The 18978-nt window shown below is 43.6% G+C and overlaps 1 protein-coding gene and 10 non-coding genes across 11 annotated transcripts; 7 read left to right on the top strand and 4 right to left on the bottom strand.

The window, feature by feature from the left end:
• Window positions 1-839: 839 nt before the first annotated feature.
• TRNAS-AGA (transfer RNA serine (anticodon AGA)) lies at window positions 840-921 on the bottom strand. Its single transcript has one exon. It is a non-coding gene; the product is annotated as a tRNA-Ser (tRNA).
• A 749-nt stretch (window positions 922-1670) lies between these two features.
• TRNAG-UCC (transfer RNA glycine (anticodon UCC)) lies at window positions 1671-1742 on the top strand. The gene has a single exon. It is a non-coding gene; the product is annotated as a tRNA-Gly (tRNA).
• Window positions 1743-2564: 822 nt separating this feature from the next.
• Window positions 2565-2636, top strand: TRNAD-GUC (transfer RNA aspartic acid (anticodon GUC)). The gene has a single exon. It is a non-coding gene; the product is annotated as a tRNA-Asp (tRNA).
• A 2988-nt stretch (window positions 2637-5624) lies between these two features.
• Window positions 5625-5698, bottom strand: TRNAT-AGU (transfer RNA threonine (anticodon AGU)). The gene has a single exon. It is a non-coding gene; the product is annotated as a tRNA-Thr (tRNA).
• Window positions 5699-6209: 511 nt separating this feature from the next.
• On the top strand, window positions 6210-6282 carry TRNAK-UUU (transfer RNA lysine (anticodon UUU)). The gene has a single exon. It is a non-coding gene; the product is annotated as a tRNA-Lys (tRNA).
• A 2813-nt stretch (window positions 6283-9095) lies between these two features.
• Window positions 9096-9177, top strand: TRNAL-UAG (transfer RNA leucine (anticodon UAG)). The gene has a single exon. It is a non-coding gene; the product is annotated as a tRNA-Leu (tRNA).
• Window positions 9178-10450: 1273 nt separating this feature from the next.
• Window positions 10451-10523, top strand: TRNAK-CUU (transfer RNA lysine (anticodon CUU)). The gene has a single exon. It is a non-coding gene; the product is annotated as a tRNA-Lys (tRNA).
• Window positions 10524-12344: 1821 nt separating this feature from the next.
• Window positions 12345-12426, top strand: TRNAL-AAG (transfer RNA leucine (anticodon AAG)). The gene has a single exon. It is a non-coding gene; the product is annotated as a tRNA-Leu (tRNA).
• Window positions 12427-12745: 319 nt separating this feature from the next.
• Window positions 12746-12819, bottom strand: TRNAN-GUU (transfer RNA asparagine (anticodon GUU)). The gene has a single exon. It is a non-coding gene; the product is annotated as a tRNA-Asn (tRNA).
• A 1756-nt stretch (window positions 12820-14575) lies between these two features.
• Window positions 14576-14657, bottom strand: TRNAL-AAG (transfer RNA leucine (anticodon AAG)). Its single transcript has one exon. It is a non-coding gene; the product is annotated as a tRNA-Leu (tRNA).
• Window positions 14658-18087: 3430 nt separating this feature from the next.
• On the top strand, window positions 18088-18503 carry LOC137097230 (histone H3). The gene has a single exon (XM_067469454.1). It carries the CDS (start codon window positions 18088-18090, stop codon window positions 18496-18498), a length of 411 nt encoding a protein of 136 aa, XP_067325555.1. The 3' UTR covers window positions 18499-18503.
• The last annotated feature ends 475 nt before the right edge of the window (window positions 18504-18978 follow it).

The raw sequence follows: 18978 nt of genomic DNA, 5'->3' as shown, positions 1-18978 counted from the left end.
GCATCGAATCCTTCGGGAGATGCTAGCGGGGTACAAATAAAGTTATAATAATATAATAATAATAATGCATATTTTTGGGATCACTAGTGATCATATTAAAAGGCCATTTGCAAATCCATTAGATTACACTTCTGTTTGATTCTAACCAAATTGCACAGGTCTGGATCTCTGGATCTCTTATGACTGACCAGGATTGAGTGTAAATTTGATAGATTTTGGGAAATCTTTAGTAGTCCTTATTTATAAGATTAGAGAAGACAGCCTAGTCCAGGTATAGGCAAATTTGGGCCTTCCAGGGGTTTTGGACTCCAACTCCCACAATTCCTAACAGCCTACCGGCTGTTAGGAATTGTGGGAGTTGGAGTCCAAAACCCCTGGAGGGCCCAAGTTTGCCCATACCTGGACTAGTCCCACTACATTACAGAGCCTTGGCTTACCAAGGTCCTGTAATGTAGTGGGACTAGTTCAGGCATGGGCAAACTTAATAAAATATAATATAATATATAATATATAAATTACATATTTATAATTAATATAAATATATAATTAAAATATATATAATATTAATACAATATTAATATTATATATAATATTTTAATTATATATTTATTATATACCGTAATATTATATATAATTAAAATTATAATATATAATAATATATTAAAATATATATCATATTTTAATTAATTATAATATATCTAATATATTATAAATATTTTATATACATATATATATATATATATAAATTCGAGACATAACTGGCTATTGCTTTAATGAAGAGTCAGGATTTTTTCGAAAATTTTAACATAAATTAAAATTGCAATTAAAAAAAACCCAATCGTAGTCGGCAGGATTCGAACCTGCGCGGGGAGACCCCAATGGATTTCTAGTCCATCGCCTTAACCACTCGGCCACGACTACCACGCGCTGTAGTATTGTGCAATGGACGTTGTTATGGAAACAGATAATTGTCAGCCTCTTTCTTTGGGATAGATCAGGTATAAGCTAACTTGGGCCCTTCCAGATGCTTTGGACTTCACCTCCCACCATTCCAAACAATCTACCAGCTGTTAGGAATGATGGGAGTTGGAGCCCGAAACACTTTCCTTTTCCCCTGCAGCCACTTAACCGTTGAATTGCCTTGAACACTCCAAAATCAGGACAGTAAATAAAGAGCAACATTCAAATAACAGGGGAATTTCAGACAGTAAATAATCAGGGCCAGCTAACATCTCCCAACAAAGGATTCCCCTCCCAAGCAGGAAGCAGCCAGGCTTTGAAGCTGCAAGGCCATTCAATGCTAAATGTTTGCTAAAAATGCTATACAACTGTTTAGTTTGCTCCTGACACGATAAATAAATAATTCAGTGCTAATCAAGGTGGCCAGTTGCATCATCCACACTTGCCTCCAACAGACAAGAGTTCTTTCTCCCACTCTGGACATTCCACAGATATATAAACCCCACTTGCCTAGTTTTCAACAGACCTCACAACCTCTGAGGATGCCTGCCATAGATGTGGGCAAAACGTCAGGAGGGAATGCTTCTAGAACATGGCCATAAAGCCTGGAACACTCACAGCAACCCAATTTAGTTTTGGTTTTGGAATATTTGACCTAATGTGCTCACTGAGGACTAGAAACCTGAATTATTTCACTTGTGTTTACGTGAGCGTTGGTGGTATAGTGGTGAGCATAGCTGCCTTCCAAGCAGTTGACCCGGGTTCGATTCCCGGCCAACGCAATCATATTTATTTTTGTGAGGAACACATTTTTTTCTTAAAAGGCATCCCCTGATTCAGGTTGCTAAGCAGGGTCCGCCCTGGTTAGTATCTGAATGGGAGACTGCTTTGAATGGGAGACTGCAAATAGGAGGATGTATTTCCAAAGGAATGCAATGGCAAACTATTCTGAATATTCCTTGCCTATGAAATTGCAACCTAGTAAAGAAGTCCTTTAATAGGGAGTGGTCTCCAAAATCATGAGGGTCTCCATAAATCGACTTTACCACTATTTCTATCTTCCTGACTTGTTTTACTGGCTTAGGATTCAAAAAGTAAGAAACTTCTTATCTCTAAGCGTGGAGAAATCTCCACCTCTGGAGGTTGTTAACCAGAGGCTGAATGTCCATCTGTCGGGAGTGCTTTGATTGTGCGTTCCTGCATGGCAGAAGGGGGTTGGACTGGATGGTCCTTATGGTCTCTTCCAACTCTATGTCTATATGATTGCCTCTGAGCATGACATAGCCTGAAATCTGGGGGAGGGGGGAATGTTTTGAAATGCACCACCATGGGTGCATCTACACTGCAGAATTAATGCAGTTCGACACCACTTGAACTACCACATGGGTCTTTTGTCTTCTCTGCCAAAGAGTGTTGATGCCAAACTACAGATCCCAGGATCCCATAGCATTGAGCCATGGCATTTCAATGGGTGTCAAACTGTATTAATTCTGCAGTTTAGATGCACCCAAGAGTCTGAATCTACAATGGCCAGGAGAGAAATGCATCCCACAAGGTGAACTGCACACTTCACTACTCTACTGAAAAGAGATAACATCAACAGCTCCTCGTTAGTATAGTGGTAAGTATCCCCGCCTGTCACGCGGGAGACCGGGGTTCGATTCCCCGACGGGGAGATGGTAAATATTTTATTTTTCTACATCACAATGTATTAGGGGAAAAAAAGCAAACCCTGTTAATAGAATTATTTCCTTCCTGCCTCATTTCATCTTTACCCCTTTGCTAAAATGTAGTAGTACACTATTAAGATGCACATGCATTCAAACCCCCCAGGAAGCATCTTCAAGGTGACATCTTTGCTTTCTGATGGGTCAATGTATACAAAGTATTGTCCAAGGCTTTAATGGCCGGAATCACTGGGTTGTTGTAGGTTTTTTCGGGCTATATGGCCATCTAGAGGCATTCTCTCCTGATGTTTCGCCTGCATCTATGGCAAACATCCTCAGAGGTAGGGAGGTCTGTTGGAACAAGGAAAAAGGTATTGTCGAAGGCCTTCATGGCCGGAATCACTGGGTTGTTGTAGGTTTTTCGGGCTATATGGCCATGTTCTAGAGGCATTCTCTCCTGACGTTTTGCCTGCATCTATGGCAAGCATCCTCAGAGGTAGTGAGGTCACCTCACTACCTCTGCTTGCCATAGATGCAGGCGAAATGTCAGGAGAAAATGCCTCTAGAACATGGCCATATAGCCCGAAAAACCTACAACAACCCAAGGAAAAAGAGTTTATATATCTGTGGAATGACCAGGGTGAGACAAAGGACTACACAGAGAAGCCATTGAAATACACAAGCATGTGGACAATTTCAACAGAAAGGAGGAAACCATGAAACTGAACAAAATCTGGCTACCAGTATTAAAAAAAACCCTCTAAAATCACAACAGCACAACAACAGAGAGGAAACAAACAAGGGCATCTAATCACCTCTCAATAAAGGTTTTCTCCAGGCACTGTCAGGCCATTATATGCTAATCAAGGTGGTCAGTTGAAACATTCACACCTAGCTCCAGCAGACAAGAGTCCTTTGTCCCACCCTGGTCATTCCATAGATATATAAACCCTTTTTCCTAGTTCCAACAGACCTCACTACCTCTGAGGATGCTTGCCATAGATGCAGGCGAAACGTCAGGAGAGAATGCCTCTAGACCTTGGCCATATAGCCCGAAAAAAATCTACAACAACCCAATGTATACAAATATTTGTCGAAGGCTTTCATGGGTTGCTGTGAGTTCCAGTGTGACCATGTTCCAGAAGCACTCTTTTCTGACATTTCACCCACACCAATGGCAGCCATTCTCAGAGGCAGCAGATTACAGGAGCTGTCTTCATAGACCTGCCAGCAGCTTTTTGTTGTTGCTGTTCATTCATTCAGTCGTTTTCGACTCTTCGTGACCTCATGGACCAGTCCACACTAGAGCTCTCTGTCGGTCGTCACCATCCCCAGCTCCTTCAAGGTCAATCCAGTCACTTCAAGGATACCATCCATCCATCCATCTTGCCTTTGGTCGGTCCCTCTTTCTTTTTCCTTCCATTTTCCCCAGCATCATTGTCTTTTCTAAGCTTTCCTTTCTTCTCATGATGTGGCCAAAGTACTTCATCTTGGCCTCTAGTCTCCTTCCCTCAAATGAGCAGCCAGGCTTTATTTCCTGGAGGATGGACTGGTTGGATCTTCTCGCAGTCCAAGGCACTCTCAGAACTTTCCTCCAGTACTACAGTTCAAAAGCACCTATTTTCCTTCGCTCAGCCTTCCCTATGGTCCAGCTCTCACATCCGTAGGTTACTACAGGGAATACCACGGCTTTAACTATGCAGATCTTCGTTGCCAGTGTGATGTCTCTTCACTATTTTATCGAGATTGGACATTGCTCTCCTCCCAAGAAGTAAGCATCTCCTGATTTCCTGGCTACAGTCTGCATCTGCAGTAATCTTTTGCACCGTATGATAACATAAATCATTGCCTCCTCCTGAAAATAAGTATGACATCACAAAGGATTACCACCTCATCTGCTTCATAGGAAATCTGCTACAAAACAGGAGTTTCGTCTATGCTGACGATTGTGCCATCACCACTCAAGCAGGGCACTTTGAAATGGTTGAACAGAAGCTCAGGGAAGCTTTAGGTGCTCTTACTGCCTATTACAGGGGAAACCAGATGATTCCTAATCCATCTAAAATGCAGATGTGTGATTTTCATCTTGAGAACAGACAAGCATCTCGAGCTCTGAGGATTACCTGGGAAGGAATCCCATTAGAGCATTGCAGCACACCAAAATATCTGGGAATTACTATGAACTGTGCTCCGACTTATAAGAAACACTGCTGGAATATCAAGCAAAAAGTGGGTGCTAGAATGGGGTTTCTGTGTGCCAAATGTGGTCCAGGTCCATTGTGAGTGGGGGTCACAGTGCTCTGACTTGTAGGGTGAACTACAACTTGTGGAGTCAATGCCCCAAACTCCTCTAGCATGTTTACTTGCTCATTAGTTCTGCTGTGTGCTGTGCAGACAGAGTTGAAAAGGGTAGAAAAGGGTTAAGGGAGAGGCAGTGGGTGGGATCATACAAATTCCACACCAATGGAGAAAGTAAGAAACACTGGGATGTCTGTGGTGAAGGGAACACAACAAGTCTAGGATGAAATTGTTCTCATATGAAAGCCTTCACGTGGGTGGAGGGCAGGATTTTGTTGTTGGAAGACATTGGCTGGGCTCTTGTATATGTTTATGCGCTCACTATATCCTGCAGTTTCATTGGAGGGAGGGCCATTGGTATCTCCTGAGTAGTGGGAGATATAGCTGTTTGTGGATGTGGAAGCCTGTCTGTGGAAGTGGATAGCCCAGCCACATATGCACATTCATATTTTCAGACTTTTATTTTGTAGATAGATAGATAGATAGATAGATAGATAGATAGATAGATAGATGATAGGTTATGTTTATAGATAGAAGATAGAATATATTAATATGGATACAGTGCATGTATATCATCATATATATTTAACAACTATAACAACAACAATGTGAGAGAAAGGAGAAGAAGGTGTCCCATTATTCCTTCTGCAAGTGAGGTTTCTTTTTTTTAATGGCAAATTACTTATATTTTTAATAATAAGATACCACTGGGATTTGAACCCAGGACCCCCTGTTTACTAGACAGGTGCTTTGACCAACTAAGCCATGGTACCCCCTTTTTAGTGTGTGGAAGCAACCAGAAATTGAGGAGTGTGCACATTTGTCACAATAGGAAAGTGGCCAATGTCTATACTATAGACCAGTCTTGGGGCAACTTGTGCCCTCCAGGTGTTTTGGACTACAACTCCCACAATTCCTAACCGCCTACCGGCGGTTAGGAATTGTGGGAGTTGTAGTCCAAAACACCTGGAGGGCACAAGTTGCCCCATGCCTGCTATAGACTCTAAAATTCTGTGGCAAATTCTACAGTAAGTGCAAACCTGAAAGGCTTTCAATTAGTCCACAACCATTTGCAAACTGTTTCTCAGATAAATGCACTAAGTAAATACTGCACACCCATCACTCAAGATTCCTGGGGCATTTGTGGTGAATTTGTTGAAGATTTGTGATGATTTCTTTGCTGGGGAGGAAAAAAAGGCTGGAGTAAATATGCAAAAGCAATATTTGTTTACATAATGTTGTTTTTGAAGCATGAAACAAATACTGTCAACGGAAAAAGCAGCAGCCTGGATAGCTCAGTCGGTAGAGCATCAGACTTTTAATCTGAGGGTCCAGGGTTCAAGTCCCTGTTCAGGCGAATGCTTTTCCTTTTTGGGAATTGTCCCATCACAGATTCAACCCCTGTTAAGGTGCATCTACAATGCAGCATTAATGCAGTTTGACCCCACTTTAACTTCCATGAACCAAGCTATGGGATTCTGGGATTTGTAGTTTGAGGATGGACTAGCACTCTTTTGGCAGAGAAGGCCAAAAACTTCACCAAACTACATCTCCCATGATTAACTGCCTTAGCTCCAGTCTATTGAATCCTGGGATCTGTAGTTTCTTGTGGTACCAGCAGTCTTCAACAGAGGAGGGTAAATATATCTCCCCAAACTACAATCCCAAGATTCCCATAACATTGAACTGTGGTTAGTGTGATATCAAAATGCTATAATTCTGCAATGTGGATGCAGCCATAGTTTCAAAGAATCCCTTTGCATACTGATCCAGACTTAAGGGTGTGCCTACATTGGAGAATGATTATCATGGGATTTGTAGTTTGGTGAAGTTTTTTAGCTTCTCTGCCAAAAAGAGTGTTTGTGCCTCGTCAAACTACAAATCCCAGCATAAAACCCTTAGTGTATAAAACCTTTAGTACAGTGGTTCTCAACCTTCCTAATTCCGCGATCCCTTAATACAGTTCTTCATGTTGTGGTGACCCCCAACCATAATATAATTTTTTGTTGCTTCTTCAGAACTGTCATTTTGCTACTGTTAGAAGTCATAATGTAAATATCTGATATGCAGGATGTATTTTCTTCACTGGACCAAATCTGGCACAAATACCCAATATGCCCAAATTTGAAAAGTGGGGTCGAGGGGGATTGATTTTGTAATTTGGAAGCTGTCGTTGCTGGGATTTATAGTTCACCTACAATCAAAGAGCATTGTGAACTCCACCAACGATGGAATTGAACCAAACTTGGGACACAGAACTTCCATGACCAACAGGAAATAAAGGAAGGGTTTGGTGGGCACTGGCCTTGAGTTTTGGAGTTGTAGTTCACCTACGTTCAGAGTCAGAGAGCACTGTGGACTCAACCAATATACCCCAATGTGAACGAATACTGATGGAGTTTTGGAAACACTGGTGGAGTTTTGGAAAATAGAGTTTGACATTTGGGAGTTGTAGTTCACCTACAATCAAAGAGTATTCTGAACTCTGCCAACGATGGAATTGAACCAAACTTGGCACAAAAAACTCCCATGTCTGGAAATACTGGGAGGGTTTGGTGGGCATTTACATTGAGTTTTGGAGTTGTAGTTCATCTACATCCAGAGAGCACTGTGGACTCAAACAATGATGGATTTGGACCAAATTTGGCATAAATACTCAATATGCTGTAATGTAAACACTGGTGGAGTCTGGGGAAAATAGACCTTGACATTTGGGAGTTGTAGTTGCTGGGATGTATAGTTCACCTACAATCAATGAGCATTCTGAACCTTGCCAGTGATAAAATTGGGACCAACTTCCCACAAAGAACCCCCATGCCTTGAAGTGAATCACTGGCATGAGCATCCCTCCAGCCTTGCACGCTCTTCCTCTCCCAGTACATGGGTACCACACGCATGCTCTCCCCTCCCCTGCTTGGAATCTCAGAAACAGCCCTCCCCTTGCTGAGAAGCTGGTTAATCACAGCAGATCACTGCAGAGGAGGGCTTTTGGTGGGAGGATTCACCATCTGTTTCCAAAAAGAAAGAGAATGACAGGTGGAGAGATCTTCTCTGCCAAAGAGGTTCCTAAGACCATCAGAAATATGTGTTTTCTGGTGGTCTTTGGCGACCCCTCTGAAACCAACTCACAACCCCCCCCCTTTGGGGTCCTGACCCCCAGATTGGGAAACACTGCCTTAGTAAAAACTATAACTCCCAGGATTCCATAGCACTGAGCCATCCCATTTAAAGTAGTGTCAAGCTGCATTAATCCTACAGTCTAGATGCCTCTATGGCCCATCAAAGTGTGTAGTACTTTGTGCTGGAATTCCCATTGAAAAGGTATACACTGCCTTAGTAAAAACTATAACTCCCAGGATTCCATAGCATTGAGCCATCCTAGTTAAAGTGTTGTCAAGCATGAATCCTACAGTGTAGATGCCCCCCCCCCCCCCATGGTCTGCCCATCAAGGTGTATAGTACTTTGTGCTGGGATTCCCATTGAAAATGTATACACTGCCTTAGTAAAAACTATAACTCCCAGGATTCCTTAGCATTGAGCCATCCCATTTAAAGTGGTGTCAAACTGCATTAATCATACAGTGTAGATGCCCCTATGGTCTGCCCATCAAGGTGTGTAGTACTTTGTGCTGGGATTCCCATTGAAAATGTATACACTGCCTTAGTAAAAACTATAACTCCCAGGATTCCATAGCATTGAGCCATCCTTGTTAAAGTGTTGTCAAGCTGCATTAATCTTACAGTGTTGATGCCCCTATGGTCTGCCCTTCAAGGTGTGTAGTACTTTGTGCTGGGATTCCCATTGAAAAGGTATACACTGCCTTAGTAAAAACTATAACTCCCAGGTTTCCATAGCATTGAGCCATCCTTGTTAAAGTGTTGTCAAGCTGCATTAATCTTACAGTGTTGATGCCCCTATGGTCTGCCCTTCAAGGTGTGTAGTACTTTGTGCTGGGATTCCCATTGAAAAGGTATACATAGGAAGAGGAAATCTGCCATATATCTGGATTAGAGGAAAGACAGTTTAATAGCTTTGTTTCAGAGTTCTGCTCTCTTGTGCCTAATCTTTTCCTGGGAGGATGGAGACCTAATGAAAAGAAACACAGTAAATCAGGATAGGAAATCAGAACTGAACAGTAGGAAAGCAGGGAAGGAAAGAGCCAAGTGTGAGGTAGTGTGGCCGAGCGGTCTAAGGCGCTGGATTTAGGCTCCAGTCTCTCCGGAGGCGTGGGTTCGAATCCCACCGCTGCCAAGTGCTCTTTTCCTTCCTCTCTTTCCCAAAGTCACACTGCATGTCAATTAAGAGCAACATTATCAGGGTAAAAATAGAAAGAGAGACTCACGCAAAGCAGCAGCCTCTTTTTATTTATGTTGTGTTCAGTAACTTGGAAATTACCTAGTCTCTTGGAATCATCCAGAAAAGTTATTTATTCTCTCTCTATATAAAAAAGCTCTGTGCATAATGAGTACCTTAAAAACAAAAGAACCAATGAACGAAATCACATCAAATTTGGCAACAAAACGTCTCACAACACAAGGAGTGACCATCACTCAAAAAAAAAAATGATTTTGTCATTTGGGAGTTGTAGTTGTTGGGATTTAGAGTTTACTTACAATAAAAGAGCATTCTGAGCTCCACCAATGATGGAATTGAACCAAACTTGGCACACAAAACTCCCATGACCAATAGAAAATACTGGAAGAGTTTGGTGGGCATTGACCTTGAGTTTGGGAGTTGTAGTTCATCTATATCCAGGCAGCACTGTGGACTCAAACAATGATGGATCTGGACCAAACTTGGCACAAGCACTCAATACGCCCAAATATGAACACAGATGGAGTTTGAGGAAAACAGACCTTGACATTTGGGAGTTGTAGTCACTGGGATTCACAGTTCATCTACAATCAAAGAGTATTCTGAACCCCATGAACGACAGAATTGGGGCAAACTTCCCACACAGAACCCCTAAGACCAACAGAAAATACTTAAGGCCATCCAATCCAACTCCCTTCATCAGGGCAAGAAAACGTAATCAAAGCCCTGACAAATAGCCATCCAGTCATAGATAGATAGATAGATGATAGATAGATAGATAGATAGATATGATTCAAACACACAGAGATATAGTATCATAGATGTGAAAGGGACCCCTAAAGAAGGACAATGATATCTTGCATGTTCCAGGGTAGGCAAACCAGACACTCTCCACATCCACACTGACAAAGAAACAGCAAGAAATACTGTTTACCCACCAGCAGAAAGAAATTACATATATTAGAAACCAACACTTTCTCATCACTTTATTTTCCAGATCACCCGACTGGGCCACAGCAACGCGTGGCAGGGGACGGCTAGTATTCAATAAGAATACATTATCACAGAATCTACGAATAATGGTTGGAAGGAGGGAGAGATCCTCCGAAAAAGGCGGGAAAAAAAGAAGAAATGATTGAGAAACCAAGCAGGAACTGTATGAGTGTGCAGGGCAAGGTTTGAGGAAGTAAGCTAAGCCGTCCTCCTAACAGCCCGGCTAGCTCAGTCGGTAGAGCATGAGACTCTTAATCTCAGGGTCGTGGGTTCGAGCCCCACGTTGGGCGCAAGTTTTTTAGTTTCCAATTCTTTCCCTACTTTGAAAGGTTGTAGGTTTTTTTCAGGCTATATGGCCATGTTCTAGAGGCATGCTCTCCTGACGTTTCGCCTGCATCTATGGCAAGCATCCTCAGAGGTAGTGAGGTCTAATCACCTCTCAACAAAAGTTTGCTCCAAGCACAGTCAGGCCATTGTATGCTAATCAAGGCGGTCAGTTGAAACATTCTCACCTAGCTCCAGCAAATAAGAGTCCTTTGTCTCACCCAGGTCATTCCACAGATATATAAACCCTTTTTCCTAGTTCCAACAGACCTCACTACCTCTGCCATAGATGCAGGCGAAACGTCAGGAGAGAATGCCTCTAGACCATGGCCATAAAGCTAAAAAAAAAACTACAACCCACGTAGTGAAGTCTGTTGGAACTAGAAAAATGGGTTTATATATCTGTGGAATGACCAGGGTGGGACAAAGAACCCTTGTCTGCTGCAGCTAGGTGTGAATGCTTCAACTGACCACCTTGATTTCAACAGAAAGGAGGAAACCATGAAAATGAACAAAATCTGGTTACCAGTATTAAAAAAAACTCTAAAATTACAACAGCAAAACAACAGAGAGGAAACAATCAAGGACATCTAATCACCTCTCAACAAAAGATTGCCCCAGGCACTGCCAGGCCATCAAATGCCAATCAAGGTGGTCAGTTGAAACATTCACAGAGTTGTGTCTTTGTTTGTAGTCTGTCTGTGCGATTTTCTTGCAACAACTGAGGAGATGATCCATGGTTTCATCGGCTTCCTTGCACAGTCTTCATTTTGGGTCATCTGCTGGTTTTTCAATCCTGGCCTTAATTGAATTGGTTCTGATGGCTTGCTCCTGGGCTGCAGGAATCAGGCCTTCTGTCTCCTTCTTCAGGGTTCCATTCGTGAGCCATAACCAGGTCTTCTCTTTGTCAACTTTTCTTTCAATCTTCTCAAGGAGCTGCCCATGCAATGCTTTGTTGTGCCAGCTGTCAGCTCTGGTTTGGAGTGCAGTTTTCTTGTACTGACTCTTTGTCTGCTGTGCTTATTATTATTATTATTATTATTATTATTATTGGGTTGTTGTAGGTTTTTTCGGGCTATATGGCCATGGTCTAGAGGCATTCTCTCCTGATGTTTCGCCTGCATCTATGGCAAGCATCCTCAGAGGTAGTGAGGTCTAAACACCTCTCAACAAAGGTTTGCCCCAGGCACAGTCAGGCCATTGTATGCTAATCAAGGTGGTCAGTTGAAACATTCTCACCTAGCTCCAGCAAATAAGAGTCCTTTGTCTCACCGAGGTCATTCCACAGATAAATAAACCCTTTTTCCTAGTTCCAACAGACCTCACTACCTCTGCCATAGATGCAGGCGAAATGTCAGGAGAGAATGCTTCTAGACCATGGCCATATAGCCCAAAAAAACCTACAACAACCCACGTAGTGAGGTCTGTTGGAACTAGGAAAATAGGTTTATTTATCTGTGGAATGAGCAGGGTGGGTCAAAGGACTCTTGTTGTAGGTTTTTTTCGGGCTATATGGCCATGGTATAGAGGCATTCTCTCCTGACGTTTCGCCTGCATCTATGGCAAGCATACTCTGAGGATGCTTGCCATAGATGCAGGCGAAACGTCAGGAGAGAATGCCTCTAGACGGCCATATAGCCCGAAAAAACCTACAACAACCCAGTGATTCTGGCCATGAAAGCCTTCGACAATACATTATTATTATTGTTGTTGCTGCTGTTGTTGTTGTTGTTGTTATTTCTCTCTTTGCTTGCATTGACACATGCTGGGAACCGGCAATAGTACAAGGTAGCGTGGCCGAGCGGTCTAAGGCGCTGGATTAAGGCTCCAGTCTCTTCGGGGGCGTGGGTTCGAATCCCACCGCTGCCAAGTCTATTTTGTACTTTCTTGCATTCCTTATACAACCTTGTCTTAAAGGTGGAGTGGTTACATTTCCAATAAAGCTTGGAATATATATATACATATATGTTCCCCATAACCTGGCTTCACCTCACTATTTTATGGGCAATCGTTTTTTAAAAAAGAATTTGTACACTTATTAAAATAATGCTAGGATAATTTAATTTTCGGGTGAACATTTCATTTAATTCCAATTTAATCTAGATTGGATGACTTTCCCACCACTCTTATACCACCACAGTTTTAGCGAATGGGCTATATCAAAATGTAATATATAGTCAAAACAATGCGTCCCTGGGTGGGCTCGAACCACCAACCTTTCGGTTAACAGCCGAACGCGCTAACCGATTGCGCCACAGAGACTTGGCTAGCAATAAGGGCAAAATGGAAACCGAAACATTTCACAAAATATTTTCCGACTATAGTTTGGAAAAAGCGATGGAGACAACATCAGCCTGCTAGCACCAACAACTTGAAGGCACATATATTTAATGCAAAATAGGCTTCAGTGTTGACACAACTTGGGGTGCATCTGCACTGTAGAATGAAGGCAGTTTGACATCATTTAAACTGCCATAGATCTTTGCTATTTAATCCTGGGAGTTGTAGTTTCACAGAGACTGGATGGCCATCTGTCAGGGGTGATTTGAATGCAATATTCCTGCTTCTTGGCAGAATGGGGTTGGACTGGATGGCCCATGAGGTCTCTTCCAACTCTGATTCTATGATTCTAGGTCTTTAGCCTTCTCTGTCAAAGAGTGCTGGTGTCTCACCAAACTGCACCTCCTACATTCCATAGCAGTTAAAGCGGTATTAAACTGGATTAATTCTTTAGTGTAGATGTGCCCTGAGTCGATTTCCTTTTATTATATTTTAATACAAAGTTAGGTAAACACTGAGCTGTCCAAGGCTTTCATGGCTGAAATCACTAGGTTGCTGTGAGTTTTCCGGGCTGTACGGCTATGTTCCAGAAGCATTCTCTCCTGACATTTCTCCTACATCTATGGCAGGCATCCTCAGAGGTTAAGAGGTCTGTTGGAAACTAGGAAAATGGGGTTTATATATCTGTGGAATGACCAGGGTGAGACAAAAGACTCTTGTCTGCTGGAGCTACGTGTGAATGTTTCAACTGACCACCTTGATTAGCATACAATGGGCTGACTGTGCCTGGAGCAAACTTTTGTTTAGAGGTAATTAGATGTCCCTGCCTACTTCCTCTCTGTTGTTGTGCTGTTGCAATTTTAGAGTATTTCTTGTTGTTTCTTTGTCAGTATTGATTTAGAGATTGTCTGGCTTGTTTACTCTGGAACATGTGGGGGAAAGAACTCTTGCCTGCTTGAGGCAAGTGAGAGTGTTGCAATTGATCACCTTAATTAGCATTTAATAGCCTTGCAGTTTCAAAGCCTGACTTCTTCCTGCAACTTTAAAGCTTGGCTGCTTCTTAACTGGGGGCTGCTTCCTGCCTCCTTTGTTGGGAGGTAATTAGCTGGCCCTGATTGTTTCATGTCAGGGTTGTGAGGTTTGTTTGAGACTAGGAAAATTATATATCTGTACCCTAGACTTTCCGCAGATATATAAACCCCTCTTGCCTAGTTTCCAGCAGACCTCACAACCTCTGAGAATGCCTGCCATAGATGTAGGCGAAACGTCAGGAGAGAATGCTTCTAGAACATGGCCATGTTGTTGTTCATTCGTTCAGTCGTCTCCGACTCTTCGTGACCTCATGGACCAGCCCACGCCAGAGCTCCCTGTTGGCCGTCACCACCCCCAGCTCCCTCAACATGGCCATACAGTTAGGTAAACGCCACTGCCTCCGTTGCTTTTATGTAGGATGAGCACTGAATACTTAATGCATTCAGTTGTATGATTCAATCCTGCAGTATGTTTCGTCAAAGGCATCACATGGAGTTTAGTGAGTCATATTCCCACAAAAGTGTAGAGGACTGCAGTCTCACAGTCCACCCAAAAGGCATTTATTTCCTGCTCGAGAAAATTGATATACAGCGGTAGGTCATGGCTGAATTGGGGAATTGTTTTGTAGGAAATCGTGGGACTTACTTAGGAAAACTTCAGTAGAGAATCAACTATTTTTGCTGAACAAGTGAGGAAAATTACTGGTTGGCAGCGGTGGGATTCGAACCCACGCCCCCGAAGAGACTGGAGCCTTAATCCAGCGCCTTAGACCGCTCGGCCACGCTACCCCTTGGAATAGCCATTTCCGGGAGTAGGAGTATGCTCATCCTTGGCCCAAATGCATTTCCTTTCCTTGCTCCCAAGCAGTCAGAGTGAGCATTCAAAACCGAAATTACAAAATATTTGCACCAGTTTCCAAAAACATAACATGCCAGGAGAAGAGAAATAATTAGAATTCCACTGTTAGAATGAATTTAACACACAAATCACAAAAGGTGCATCTACACCAGTATTAGAAATAATTATTGCTACTATGGTATCTAAGGGTGCATCTACACCAGGCATGGACCAACTTGGCCCCTCCAGGTGTTTTGGACTCCAACTCCCACCATTCCTAACAGCCTCAGGCCCTTTCCTTTTCCTCCTCAGCCACTTAAGTAACGAGAAAGTGTTGGTTTCTAATATATGTAATTTCTTCCTGCTTGTGGATAAACAGTATTTCTTCCTGTTTCTTTGTCAGTGTTGATGTGGAGATTGTCTGGTTTGCCTATTCTGCAACATGCAACATATAATTGTCCTTCTTTAGGGGTCCCTTTCAAATCTATGATACTGTATCCCTCTGTGTGTGAATCATATGTATCTATCTATATCTATGGCTAGATTATCATACGAAAGCGTACTGGCACAACCTGGGGATCACAACGAGACACAGTGAAGACATCTGCCCTTGCGCTATGCTATTCTGCTGCTGAGTATGCATGCCCAGTGTGGAACACATCTCACCACGCTAAAACAGTGGATGTGGCTCTTAATGAGACACATTTGGTTCACTTCAATCATTGGTGTAGATCGGAATGCTCTTTGATTGTAGGTGAATTATAAATTCCAGCAACTACAACTCTCAAATGACAAAATCAATTATTTTGAGTGGTCACTCCTTGGTTTAGTAAGTGTCTTGTGGCCAAATTTATCAGCAATTCGTACAGTGGTTTTTGAGTTATGTTAATCCCACAAACGAAGATTACATTTTTATTTATATAGATTAGCTGTAACTGCCACGCGTGACCAACCTTCCCTTTCTCTCTCTCCCTTTCTTTCTTTCTTTCTTTCTTTCTTTCTTTCTCTCCTTCTTTCCTTACTCCCCTCTTTTTCTTTTCCTTCTTCTTTCTTCCTTCTCTACCTGTTTCTTTCCTTCCTTCCTTTGCTCATTGGTTCCATCCTTCCTTCTCTCCTTCCTTCCTTCCTTCCTTCCTTCCTTCCTTCCTTCCCTCCCTCCCTCCCTCCCTCTTTCTCTTTCGTCCCTTCTCTCCTTCCTTCCCTCTCTCTTTCTATTCTTCTTTCACTTTTTTATTTCTTTCTCTCCTTCCTTCCTTCTCTACCTTTCTTTCTTTCCTTCCCTCCTTCTTTCGCTCTTTCTCTCTCCTTCTCTCCTTCCTTCCTTCCCTCCCCCTTTCTATATATATGTGTTTTGTGTGTGTGTATATGCATATATGTATGTGCGTATATATTTGGGTATATATTTATATATGTGTGTTTATGTATATGTATGGTTTTGCACATGCGTTGTAATGTATTTTTTGCATTTTGGCTTTTAAAGTCTCTTTTGCTGTGTTTTTCCATGTTTTTATGAGTGTTGGTCACTTCTTGGGTTAGTAGGTGTCTTGTGGCCAAATTTAGCAGCAATTCGTCCAGTGGTTTTTGAGTTCTGTTAATCCCACAAACGAACATTACATTTTTAATGTATTGTCGAAGGCTTTCATGGCCGGAATCATTGGGTTGTCAGGAGAGAATGCTTCTAGACCAGGGGTCCTCAAACTAAGGCCCCAGGGCCGCATCTGGCCCTCCAAGGTCATTTACCCGGCCCTAGTTCAGGGTCAAGCTAAGTCTGAAATTTATTTCTCGTGTCAGGGCAGCCAATCAATTATATTACATTTCTAACAGAACAAAGCAAACAAACAGACAAAATACAGAATGTGTGAGTTTGGTAGTTGATTAAATGTCCTTTGACCAGTATCTGGCCACTTGGAGTGCTCCTGGTGTTGCTGCGAGGAGGTCCTCCATTGTGCATGTAGCTGGGCTCAGGGTGCATTGCAGCAGGTGGTCAGTGGTTTGCTCCTCTCCGCACTCACATGTCGAGGATTCCACTTTGTAGCCCCATTTCTAAAGGTTGGCTCTGCATCTCGTGGTGCCAGAGCGCAGTCTGTTCAGCGCCTTCCAAGTTGCCCAGTCTTCTGTGTGCCCAGGGGGGTGTCTCTCATTTGGTATCAGCCATTGGTTGAGGTTCTGGGTTTGAGCCTGCCACTTTTGGACTCTCACTTGCTGAGGTGTTCCAGCGAGTGTCTCTGTAGATCTTAGAAAACTATGTCTGGATTTAAGTTGTTGACCTGCTGGCTGATACCCAAACAGGGGATGAGCTGGAGATGTCTCTGCCTTGGTTCTTTCACTATTGGCTGCTACTTCCCGGCGCCCATACAATTACAGTTATACAAATTGACAATCATAATTAAAACAATTAAAACAGTTATCATTGATAAAACCACAATGCAATTAACAACCAATAACACAACATATAGAACAATTCACGTGTTCAGCATTCGTCTTTCCGGGTTCCAGATCCCATTCCATTATACCTTTCCTGTTTGTTGTTCATTCGTTCAGTCGTCTCCGACTCTTCGTGACCTTTCCTAGATAGTGTCAATTCTTTACCTGCTCATTTGACCAAACACTTGGTCCCACATCCATGTTTTGAGTTTTCTCCTAAAGGAGAGGAGTGAGGTCGCTGTTCTGATTTCTCCGGGCAGCGAGTTCCACAGGCAGGGGGCCGCCACTGAGAAGGCCCTGCTCCTCATCCCCGCCAACCTCACTTGTGACACTGGCGGGGTCGAGAGCAGGGCCCCCCCGGCCGATCTTAAACTCCGGGGTGGGACGTAAAGGGAGATCCATTCGGACAAATACACTGGGCCAGAGCCGTATAGGGTTTTGTAGGTCAAAACCAGCACTTTGAATTGTGCTCGGAATTGGATCGGCAGCCAGTGGAGCTGACATAACAGGGGGTGGTATGCTCCCTGTATGCCGCTCCGGTGAGCAATCTGGCTGCCTCTCTCTGAACTAGTTGAAGTTTCCGAGCAGTCTTCAAAGGCAACCCCACGTAGAGTGCGTTGCAGTAATTGATCATAAATTAGTATAAAATTGATAAAAATAGAAGGAGCGCAGGTGGCTAAATATCTTTTGACCAGAAAGCACTAATCTGGAGGGATATCCATGCAGAAAGCAGCTTTCTCCTCTCAAAGAAAGCCAGAATGGCAGCTAGAAGCAGAGAGAGAGGAAACTAGGGTTTGGATTCGCGCGGGAAATTCAAAATTCCAAAAGGGGGCGGGGCGAAAGAGGCCTTTGTTCTCCTCAGCCAATCAGGAGAGAGCGGGTCGGCCATAAATACCACAGCAGCGTCGCCGGCTTTGGTAGTTCGCAGGCGCCTTTTGGAAGAGAGAGAGAGGGAGGATGGCCCGTACTAAGCAGACAGCTCGCAAGTCTACCGGCGGGAAGGCTCCCCGCAAGCAGCTGGCCACCAAGGCGGCTCGGAAGAGCGCTCCGGCCACCGGGGGCGTGAAGAAGCCTCACCGCTACCGCCCGGGCACCGTGGCCCTGAGGGAGATCCGCCGCTACCAGAAGTCCACGGAGCTGCTCATCCGGAAGCTGCCCTTCCAGCGCCTCGTCCGGGAGATCGCGCAGGACTTCAAGACGGACCTGCGCTTCCAGAGCTCGGCCGTCATGGCGCTGCAGGAGGCCAGCGAGGCCTACCTGGTGGGGCTCTTCGAGGACACCAACCTCTGCGCCATCCACGCCAAGCGCGTCACCATCATGCCCAAGGACATCCAGCTCGCCCGCCGCATCCGCGGAGAGAGGGCCTGAGGCGCATTCCCTCCCATACAAACCCAAAGGCTCTTTTAAGAGCCACCACTTGATCTCCAAAAGAGCTGATATTGTGAATGGATTTGGAATATATTAGGACGCATCTGCACTGCGGAATCTGCGGTTTGGCCTCACTTTCACAACTCCATGTTAGGGCGTTTTACAAGGATTTTGGCCCTCTTGAGTGCTGATGCCTCGCCAAATTCCCAGGATCCTGTTTCTCAAGCTGGAGGTCGGGATCACAAGGGGAGGATCACAGGGGTTACCACAAACCATCAGACATCTATTTTCTGTTGGCCATGCGGGAAGTTTGGCCCAATTCTATCTTTGAGTTCAGAACGCTCGTTGAAGGTGAACTATAAATCCCAGAAACTACCAACTCCGAAATGTCAAGGTCTCTTTCCCCAGAACTCCACCAGTGTTTATCAGAAAACAGTATTTTATAGAATCATAGCATCAAAGAGTTGGAAGAGACCTCAT

The sequence above is a fragment of the Anolis sagrei genome, chromosome 6, assembly GCF_037176765.1.
Source record: "Anolis sagrei isolate rAnoSag1 chromosome 6, rAnoSag1.mat, whole genome shotgun sequence".
Taxonomy (NCBI): Eukaryota; Metazoa; Chordata; class Lepidosauria; order Squamata; family Dactyloidae; genus Anolis; species Anolis sagrei.
The sequence above is the reverse complement of the archived record's forward strand: the minus strand, read 5'-3'. Positions and strand labels throughout refer to the sequence as shown.

Coding starts and splice junctions, on each gene's coding strand:
- LOC137097230 (XM_067469454.1), top strand. CDS start 18,088: ATGGCCCGTACTAAGCAGACAGCTCGCAAGTCTACCGGCGGGAAGGCT.